The 10,806-nt window shown below is 40.6% G+C and overlaps 2 protein-coding genes across 2 annotated transcripts; one reads left to right on the forward strand and one right to left on the reverse strand.

Annotated features, from left to right (window-relative positions):
* Positions 1-3,277: 3,277 nt before the first annotated feature.
* On the forward strand, positions 3,278-3,870 carry LOC112295129 (17.3 kDa class II heat shock protein). The gene is made up of 2 exons (XM_024546338.3): positions 3,278-3,408; positions 3,509-3,870. The coding sequence occupies exons 1-2, from the start codon at positions 3,391-3,393 to the stop codon at positions 3,764-3,766; spliced, it is 276 nt and encodes a 91-aa protein (XP_024402106.1). The 5' UTR covers positions 3,278-3,390; the 3' UTR covers positions 3,767-3,870.
* A 2,814-nt stretch (positions 3,871-6,684) lies between these two features.
* On the reverse strand, positions 6,685-10,011 carry LOC112295485 (uncharacterized). The gene is made up of 6 exons (XM_024547175.3): positions 8,750-10,011; positions 8,492-8,626; positions 8,288-8,330; positions 7,889-8,153; positions 7,588-7,712; positions 6,685-7,397 (listed from the first exon to the last, which is right to left on the reverse strand). Exons 1-6 carry the CDS (start codon positions 9,538-9,540, stop codon positions 7,392-7,394), a joined length of 1,365 nt encoding a protein of 454 aa, XP_024402943.1. The 5' UTR covers positions 9,541-10,011; the 3' UTR covers positions 6,685-7,391.
* Positions 10,012-10,806: the final 795 nt, after the last annotated feature.

The raw sequence follows: 10,806 nt of genomic DNA on the forward strand, positions 1-10,806 counted from the left end.
ACTTGTAGATTTTGTATGGCATTGTGAACCAAGGGACATCTCCCATCTTGTGGATTCTATGTAATGTTGTGAAATAAAAAACAATGTGACAAAGTGTATATGCAAATACAAGAGCTTGCTTGATGTACCTCCATTATAATACAATATTCCTATGTCTTTGGTTAGAGTGAGTTCTTCATCCAACTAAGATCATTTGTCATTGGTCAATGCATCAAATTCTCAAGAAAGTCTAAATAGCTCCAACTCCATGTCAAAAGAGAATTCAAATAGTACTAACTTTGTATCAATAACTTAATTGCATTTTATAGTGACAAAGTTTTATGCAATTCAAAAAGGATGGTTTTTAGGAATATATCTCAATTGGAAGGATTGCATTCCTTAAGTGTTTGGCTATATCGGAGCAAAATTTCAGCTTTTCAAAAAACTTGCCAATGCAAAGTTATTTCTAGAGCCAAGCAAGACAATTCAACCCTAGCCACAAAGGTGTTTTTTTTTTTTTTTTTTTTTTTTTTTGCTGAGTTTTGGATTGTATGCAAGAAAGGTCCTAAGTGTTTTTAGTTTTATAAGATTGATTCTTTTGTAAGATTGGCTATTTTTTAAATAAAATATGACACTTTTGAATAACTAGAAAATTAATACAAAATAAAATGTGTTATTCCAATGTACATAACAAAATCTATTGAGTTTCACTATCTTGAACAATAGTTTACAAGGAACGTGTTCTTTAAATTTTAAGGCCACCTTAATATATTACATCTAAATCTACCATAAAACCTTACACCTAAGGCTATTATAAAATCTTGAATATAAGGCCAACCTAAAATAGAATATCTGAGCACCATAGTAGAGGCCACCTTAAAACCTTGCACATGTTTCTCCCTTGTCTCTATCCATTTCACAAACATTCTTTAAATCTCTCTATCTTAATTCCATGTACTAAAATTTAGACCAATGTATCATATTTCAAGCTTGACAATGGTGCAACCTTGTAGTATAAATCATAAAATTTAAAACATAAATCAATAAATACAATTATAAACTTGCAAACCAATATTTTGTTCACATGTTTTTTTAAAAGAACTAAGATCTATTTAATTTCTTATATATTTTTTCTTTGAATTAACTTGGACTAGATAAGATCAAAGAGCTTGTCTTTTCTATTGCATTTTCAAATCACCTCTTTCTTATCCTATTCTACAACCAATTTCTCTCATTTAAATGTCATCTTATCTTTTTTCAGCCTCTCCTTCATTTTGAGTTCTTTTTGTAACCTAACCTTGATTCTCTTACTTTCTTGTTTTAATAAAGTCAAGTACTCTATTATTACGATAATTTTTTGTCGTAATCACTCCACAAACGTATTAGCTATTGAATAGAACTTGTTTGGAGATTTACCTTTAGACTTTGAAACTTGTGATAGGTGACCCTTCTTTTTTGGGATGATGATAGTGATGTTGCTAAGTGATGTATGTTGCATAGAAGGCAATGTTGGTGAAATGGATAAGAATATGGAAAAAATAGAAGTGAACAAAAAATTATGCTCTTTCTTATACACTTCCTTTAATTCATCAAATTTTTCTTGTAATAAAACCTATTGAGTATCTTAGAAGAGCAATTCTTTGAGCAATAGATTCAAATTTGGCAATTCATCTAGTGAATTGGTCATTGGCACTACCATAGAGTTTTGTAATGGCATTATATCCATTATTGTAGTATAATCCTTGTAGAATGGAGTTATATTTGGCCTTGTACTATACAAAGCATGCATCATGTCAAAGAGTAGACAATTGTCCTCCAACTTCACAGCCATCATAAGTATACCTTGTTTCTAATCCTTATCATTGATGCTAATGCTTGTATCCTTTGACCATTTATACACGGCTACAAATTTGGCTTTGAAAGTATGCAATCAACCTAACATATTTGTAGTAGAAAGGTTGAATTTGCCCTTTGATGACTTGTTCACATAGGCAACTAGCTGTACCAAAGCTTATTCCTACTCATTTGCTTCTTGCATACCTCTGTCTTATTAGAATTGTATAATTTTTTGAAATTTGATGGATTTTCCAACCAATTGACAATAGCAATATATTCATTTATACAAAAATGACCTCTTTTATAAGTGTTTATAGGATTTGGGACCTTCTAGGGAGGTATAATGTTTAATTCAAAAGAGTGAAAAGGTTTGTTCTTAAATGTTAAGTCAGCATGTTAGGCCGGCTTCATATTGCTTAATATGTTATCAAGATACCAAGTAATGCTTCAAAAACTTGAAGGGGGTATTCAAGTCTGAATGGTGATATTTGAGGAGATAATATTTTTGAATGATCAATGATATTTGGGTTTCCAAAAACCAAAAACACATGATATCTGGTTGCCCAAAAACATTAAGTCTGGATCCCCTTAATGTAAAATATTTCCCAACTGGATGGGAAATGTTTTACTCTGGATTCAAATAAAGTAATTAATACTTTGTAAATTTATGAAAAGTTCTTGCAATAATGCTGGTAGTTTATAAAAATTTGTTTTAATTAGCCTAAATTATGTTGAATTTCTAATTTCAATCTCACAAACTCAAAATCAATCATAATACCCATTATCGTATTTTCCAAAACAAGCAAAAAGAAATTATTAAAATTATGGATAAATGTAAACAATTCATTACAAGTTGGATGGCGTTGCAAATCCGTGACTATATCAATGCTCGTCACCATCTGTGCTCAGAACTCAATGCGTGCCAGATGAATGCTGGACAATGCCACCTGAATCGGGCCCGAGAAGTTCTAGATCTCTCTGTTCAGAAGTCTCTGGAAAACTCTAGAATTCTCAAGACCTGGGTGGCGGGGGTCTTGGGATTTCTAGGGGGTTCTAGACTTGCCTATGAGTCGCTTTATTAATTCTCCAGCAGTTTGTGGAAAATGCAGCAAGTACTCGCGGTTTTTGCAGGACATCGGTCCAACTTGAAGTTGTCACAAATTTCTTCTCTGCAGTTGATTGTAGACTGATTATCTAGGCTTCTACTCGTGATTAACCATCGGAAAGGTTTGAGCAGCTGTTTAGAATTTTTTGGCAAACAAGGAGACAGAGTGTGATACTGAGCATCTCCAGTGCTTGGTTTGAAGAGTGTTCCAAGAGTTTCGTGGACCGGATCGAGGAAAAATGGATTTCCCTCTGTTTCAGATTTTGAGCTTCCCTGACGAGCTGGAGAAATCGTTGAACCCGCAGTCGCAAAAAATAGTGCGCGACAAAATTATTTCAGTGGTTTATCTTTATAACTGTGAGACTTATTTTAAGCTCGGAAGGAAGACAGATTGTGTTCCACAATAATCCGAGACTCCATGTACGAGACTGGAGTGCTAATTGATAGAAAATGCATCTTTCTGAGCATATATGAAGTTTCAACACATGGTTAGAAGCAATCCTGGACATCATCTCTTGGTATGACTTGTTGTTTGCGACTTAGTGTTCCCTAGATCAGAGGAACTGATACGATATGCGGGTTGTGCAGGTACAAATGGAGAATGATAATGTCCTCGTCATTGGTGGCACACGAAAACGTGAGGAGACAGATCCTCAAGTGAAATGTATCCGAATGGAGCGAAACTCCGGCACATTTATGCGCAAATTCACGCTTCCTCAGAATTCTAATTTGGACAAGATCACTGCTTCCTGCGTTGATGGCGTGCTCACACTTATAGTTGCTAAGATTCCTCCACCAGAACCTGCAAAGCCAAGGACTATTGAGGTGACCACGGGAAGAAATTAAAACCAGAATATGAAGTCTCGTTGGTGACGTCACATAGGGCGTTTATTTGCCTCATTATCGTCTCATGGCGCAGTTTAGAAACGATATCACAGACCTGTCTGAAGACCAAGCTCTCTTCGAATGCCAAATCATGTCGGTCTTGTCATGTCACAAGCATAATCCACCCAACATGGCAACAAAGTAATTTACCTTGTCGTTGCCTACCTGTCTGAAGGTGAACAAAATGTCGACAAATATAGTAAGAGACTATAATTTGGGTTCACAGGGAGAAGGTAAATTAGTTCATGTGTGGAGGGGCACTTGCTTCTGCCATTGCGAGTTGATGCATCTCTGTTAGAGAGTCTGAAAGATCCTCACAGTGGAGCTCGCCAGGGTCCCGCAGCCCGCAGAGCAGGGGGGCCACGAGTACCAGCCACCCTCCCCTGCGCACCACTCCCATGGGGAATCAATTTTGAATCCTTGTTTATTAAATATCCGTGTTGAAGAAAAAATTGACGAGTTAATTTTTTGAGTTGTAGAAGTTCTTCCTGGAAACAAAAGTGTCATGTACTTTCAGTGCTGTTATATACGAAAAATATTCTTTGAAGCAAGAGTGATGGTTGAAAATCATAACAAATGGTTGTCTCAAAACGTTATAACATGGTCAAAAAGTATTTTTGCAAAGCTTTCTTATGCAACGTAACATAAGAAAGTTTATCTATGAGCTCTTAAGACAAGATTGGGAAGCCAAATAAATAAATAAAATAAAGCTCTGAGCTATACATGACATACTTGAGCAGATTTTACTAAGTAGTGGTGGTGATAATAATGGCTGTTAAAGGAATTTGGGGGGTATACTAAAGAGAATTGAAGGATTTGGGATTGAGACGCAAGCCCTTGAACAAACTTCAGCACACTCTGTATAGAGTGTGGATCAGTGTGGGCCAAATGCGGAAGGCAACCCAACTGAGGAGATGTAAAATGTTTCCTAAGTGGAAACATACTTTGGTAAGAGTTGTGAATCGTTCAAACCTGCCCGCCCTCCAACCTGCTCCTCCCCCGGCTGGTTTCCCTACGTTCCCTCCCTTCGTTCCCATATTACAGATCGGCGGTTGCGATTGAATCTGCGCGGCAACCGAGATCCGACGGCCCACGATGGCGGAGCCAGTCGATTGAGTTCGGAGGTTTCGAGGACACAGTTCTACGAGGGAGGCGGCGTGACAATATGCACATTAATTGCGCTTGTGAGGGTGACTAAGGAGATCGATAGCACTACCAGTTCCTAAGCAACGCAGGTTGACTTGCAATATTGCTTGCGAAGGCAGCACAATCCTCTAGTCAAAACACACAGAATATCAGCTTATTTATGAACGTTGACTTTCAACACTAGTTTGGGTATGTTTGCAAGCGTTGAGTAACATAGACACATTATGACAGGTTGCTACGCGTGAACAGACTCTCAAACAACAGCAAGTTTGAATGAAGTGAGATCAAACAAAACACTGAGAAAATTCGTTAGAAACTAGATGATATTTTCATTCGGCTCATAATTAACCTTGAAAAAAAACTCGGTGAACGATTCCGAGGCTTCACCGATGACTGCAAACACAATTAAATAATAGGACTGACAGCATCAAAACAAAGTTGACATCACTCTAACTGGATGGCTGCTTTGTAGGATTTTCCCTGTAGATGGTTCACACCGAAGCAGCAAGATACAGTATCAAGGGCATGTAATAAAGCGAAGGGAAAACGTCACATTCCAAAGTTGCGCTGAGGAAGCAATAACCAATGTCGGCTATACCCATACACAGGCGAACGGTCACTGTGGTGCCAGCCAGTTTTCCGCCACCAAGCTCCCATGCAGCACTTCAAAAGTTCACGCTCAGTGTCTAAGATCAAGGAAGCGATGCGATAGCCCAATTGAGCAAAAATGTTATCTGCTCCAACTCTAATTGGTAGGGAAAATGACTTGATATCATCAGTGGCTCCTGTCAGCAGACTCCTCTCATCCAGCTTGTGTTCTTGATGATGGTTCATGCAAGGTGCTCCAGATTCCGACTATGGAGACATTCTCGTCCATCATAACGATGAGTGTGCAACGTCATTGAAGATTTTGCAGCGTGGATTCAAGGTGTAGCCAATAGGATGCTCAACGAAGCATGATTGGCAATGGGATTTGCTGTAGGGACGTTATGGATATCATTACGGTAGAATTGATTGCTGGAGAGCTCTATTTGTTTGGGAACGTAGTTCAGGTGGAAATGCTGTTGAGAAAAAGAGTGTATTCCTGCTTGTTTTCGTGAACATGAACGTTCAGGATTCTGCAGTGTTGTGTATTGTGCATCTTTAATTTGAGCTACAAATCAGTAATTGAAATAACGTTTATTCCTAATTGTGCGGCTCATCATGGTGGCAAGGTATGCAAGCTGTGTAATTGGATACTTGGAGCCGTTTTGGCAGCAGAGATTTTCATAAATGCATTTAGTTCTGGATCTATAGTACAAGGCTTTTTCCTGACATAGTTAAATATATAACCAATTAAATCTCATAAGATTTTGCATAATATTATCATGTGATATAAGAAAAAAAAAATTAAACATATTACTGGGATTGGGAAGAAAAATTATAATAAAATTAAGAATCGATATCTTTATGAAGATTGAAAAACAAAAACAAGATACATCAAAAAATATGACAACAGTCAGGCACCATATTCTAAGGGATTTGATGTGATGACTAAAAATACCAAAAATTATTTTGATATAATCAAGAAAGTTAAATAATGATGTCATAAATTAGAAGACGAACAAAAACCCATGCCAAACATTAAAATAGATAGAAGAGATAAAGTAGAAAATTGTGGCAATGACAATTTCATGGTGAGCAAACAAACTTTATACAAATGCATTCAAAGGAAATCATTCTTTGATCCAGACTTTGTAAAATGTTGTGCATCTGAAATTTAAAGTTAGAGCATGAAGAGTACAAGGTTGTTGTCTAGGGCTCAATGTTATTTACTGGATTATACTAACTTTAAGAATTCAATCAGAAGGGTGTACATCATGAAGCTCGATGACGGGCTTTCAGCACATGAAACAGAATTCCCAAACACCATCGCCGAATAAATACAATCCACACAAACTAAGGCTACAGACTGCCCCAATAAGCTTGTCTAGGTATACGGTGCAGGAGAGAGAGGGCTCACCCCATGTACAAATCTATAATATACCAATGTAAGACACCTTAGTCAAAAACAACCCCTACTTGTTGCCAACATGATACAATTTGATTCTTATAGATCATAGAACATGAGGTTAAAGGCTCTGTCGGTGTGCTCCCAATGCAGAAACGGCTGTAACAATTACCACCGACTAACAGATTTTATCTAAGATCAACGTTACCAAAAAAGAAATTTGTGCGAGGAACGAGCATGCAAAAGAACATCAACATCGGTGTCTGTCGGTTCAATCATAACCCGTGAATCAGTCGACCGGGATTGAAGGAACCGCCAGCTGAAGCCACTGCAGCAGGATTCACCACTTTGAAAAAGAAAAGAGGTTTCGAGCTTTCACCCAACGAAGGCTCTCTCCGTTGCCACCATAGATTAGATTTCATTGTTTTGTGTGCCTTATACAGGAAGCATTCAACTCTGCAATCATATGGCCAAAAATTAACAGCAGACTAAAATCGGACACGAAAATATACTCCAACTGTCTTATTGTGCTGAAAGAAAGTTGAGAGAACAGGTCTGGCGGTGGAACTTTGTCTCTGCCAACAAGACAATCAATCACTCTTGAATGAAATATTGCTAACATACCAGTATAAGGTCAAGGCCATACCTGTGCCGTATTCCCCACCGAAGGCAGCATTTCCATTTGCTGGATTCTGCGTTGCACATTACGTTCTTGACAACATTCCAACACCAACCTAATAAACGTGCCCAATCCAAGTACCACGAGAACTCCTATACAGGGATCATCACCACACTAGGGTTAAGCTACAACGTCCAACAATGGGCATAAATGGTAGAGTGTGGACAAATGGTCACGAGGTTATATGCGCGCGGAGAATGGAAGCAAGGTCGAGCCGAACCCCCGAGATAGACAAAGGTGAAGAACAAGGAGGAAAAAAATGTCTTACCAAAGATGAAACCTATCGGAATTGCAGCGTATCCAATTGTAGATTTGTTGATGGAATCCACGAAGAGGTAAGTCATGAATGCAAGAACGCCCAACCATAAAACTAGAACCAACGGATGCCTCCTCACAACTGTAAGAAGCACGGGTCGGTTTAACATCAGTCCACTCTCAAGTCCCGCTTGGCTGCTTCCTCCCGCATGCGATGACATCGGAGTTTGCCCGCCAATGGCAGACTGTCCTCCAAGTCGCCACACCCAGAAATGCGGCTGTTGCAAATAAAAGCCACATTTCAGCAATTTAGCATTCAATCAATTCACAAAAATGAAATACAAAGGCAATCATGATCATAAGAAAGAACCAATACTTTCATGCAATCACGGTCAATGGAAGTTCCACGTACCGCAGGTGTTGTCCCTGGCGCTGGAATGTTTTCCGCAACACACCTAGAAATGTCAAAATAAAATCGCAGAAGGCATTAGTGACATCAGAACTCTTAACAAAATGATTTTTCTTTTTCTTGTCAGACTCGCTTAACTCTGTAGGACGGCCGTGACTAAGAACATTTCCATATCAGATAATAGCGGTAGAAAGTATTGGAACTCACTGGCAAACCTCGCACTTATTAGTCCCTTTATTCTTAAACCATGTCTCGATGCATGATTTGTGCGACTTCGCCATCTCTCCTCGACACGCGCATCCCAGCTCAATGAGCGGCTCCTCCGATCGCTGCTGACAAATTCTAGTCACGCACAGAATTCAACATAAATATCAGTCACACTATCCCGAGATAAGGACCAGGTTAATAACCTAAATCTCTTTCTCCAGAACATAGTCGCAGAGGTCTCCACAAGTCATCAGTTACCTGCAGTGCTCTGCGGCACTATCTGTGCTCCACGAACTGATGGTGCGCCCAGGCCCGGATGCAAAGACGAATGTTCGCACCGTCTCCAGGTCCACACTGCTGGCTAATTGCGCATCCGGAATGACCACCGCCGAGTGACCGAGGTCCGCTGGGGTATTACGACGGGACAAAGCAACCACAGCATCGCTGCTCGCCCCCATGACTCTCGGTGGAAGCCACGCTTGTCTGCTTTGTGCTATCGCATCACTGCTTGTCCTGTAAACTCCCGAAGGCTCCGATTGTCGGCTTTGCGCAACGGCATCGCTGCTCGTCCTGAATATACCCCGACGTTCAGGTTGTGGCCTTGCCACAGGCTTTGGGAGAAACAGCGGCCTTGCAGTCACAGCGTCCTGGTCATGATTCTCTTCTGCTAAGTTCGATTGCTCTCGGTGATCTGTGGAGCTTCCGATGCCAATATGCGAGAGCTTCTCCAAGGGATCATAATGCTCAGGCAACCTCTCTTCGGGCACACGATCAATCACAAAGCCAGTTCCGCCTTCATGCTGCGACAACCCAGTGAATCTAGAAGTCTGGCCGATCTCGGAGCGGCGACGGGCTCGCACTAAGCCCTCATCTGTGCGCGTACGCGCAAGCGGCAGAGCGGGGCCACCGCGCGGCTGCTGGTGCGTCACTAACAAGGAAGAATCTACCGACCGCGCTGGTCGAAGCGACACATGCAATTGCTCTTCGAAATCATCTTCACCCACCTGCGCCTTAACCCCCTTGATGAGGGAATTGAACCGCTGCAGCATGGTGCCTACATGCTTTCCTAACAGAAACTACGCGATAACGACGACGACGACAGTGCCCATCTCAGTGCCCACAGATTGAAACCCCTCACAAAGTTTTGTTTTTTCCCCTATCTAAATTATGACACTCTGTCTGCAAACAGGGAAACTCCAGTCTATGCAGGGAGAACGAAGACCATATTTCGATTCCCTGCTGTAAGCAACCCGAAATCAATTACGTACAACACAAAAACAAGGATCCTGCCTGTATGATCACAACCACTCCAATCCCTCAACTAATCGCTGTCGATTTCAATGTTAACAGTAAAGCGACACCGGGCCACTTTTGGGGTCACAATGAGCAGCGTGAGATATGGGGTCAGGTTATAGACTAAAAAACACAGCGAAGGCAGGTGCTGCGGTGTTATCTCACAAGGTTGGCAGGGATTGTAGTGTGGCCCACGACGAGTTGGGTTTCTCGTGGGAGGCTGAGCTAACACCGCTAGACTCTCACTTTGCGAAGCAATGCATTTCCTTTGTCGATATGCGGTTGATTGCCAGCGATGCGGATGCTGCTACGTGGAGGCCATCATTGCTGCCAACTTTAAAACCATCACACACAGCTGTCTTTCACGCCGGAGTTCAATGGCATAAATACTAAATAAAACTTTTTGTAGGTCCATGATCTTAACAGCCACAAAACTGGTTTAAAATGATGACGCACCCCCCAAATGATGAAGTTGACTCCCTCCACAATTACTCCGTTTACCTTTGAACCCTACTTTAGCAATCCCTCGATCGACGATGCCGTGTTGCGAAAATCGGCTTCTAGTGGCTTTTGTGTTTACCAAACTGCTTCCTGTCCAGGTGCCTTAAAAAATGCATCTCCTCTTTAACCAACACTGTTGTATTTGACTATTGTATAAAACTCAATAGTAGGCGGTGACAACAGTTGCGGATGGGAGGAATTTGCACCAGAGAAAACTACTGACCCCTCCGTGTTAAAGATGGTGATTCTTTTTATGCAATAACGTGTACGCTTGGATTGAAGTGTGCACAGGTTTGGGGGACTTGCATCCATACCATGGTCCAAGTTTTTCACACGAACTTTAAAGAAAATCTACCAAGAGGTGTGAAGTGGTGTGAAGGTTGATGGGTAGTTTTGGCACTGGGTTCCATCTCAATGGAACTTTTTTAATGAATGGGAAAAAGTGACTTCCTCCTTGTTTTGATAGACATTAAAAATTTGGTACATTCATCTTTTGCAATAACATCTCATTTTTATTTTAT

This window comes from Physcomitrium patens, chromosome 18 (assembly GCF_059467195.1).
Source record: "Physcomitrium patens ecotype Gransden chromosome 18, ASM5946719v1, whole genome shotgun sequence".
In the NCBI taxonomy this organism is placed as follows: Eukaryota; Viridiplantae; Streptophyta; class Bryopsida; order Funariales; family Funariaceae; genus Physcomitrium; species Physcomitrium patens.

Excerpts from the sequence above, each read along its gene's own strand:
- LOC112295485 (XM_024547175.3), bottom strand. The coding sequence starts at position 9,540 with ATGCTGCAGCGGTTCAATTCCCTCATCAAGGGGGTTAAGGCGCAGGTG. Across the intron at positions 8,627-8,749 it reads AGTGCCGCAGAGCACTGCAG|AATTTGTCAGCAGCGATCGG; the intron begins GTAACTGATGAC and ends GTGCGTGACTAG. Across the intron at positions 8,154-8,287 it reads CGCCAGGGACAACACCTGCG|CCGCATTTCTGGGTGTGGCG; the intron begins GTACGTGGAACT and ends TATTTGCAACAG.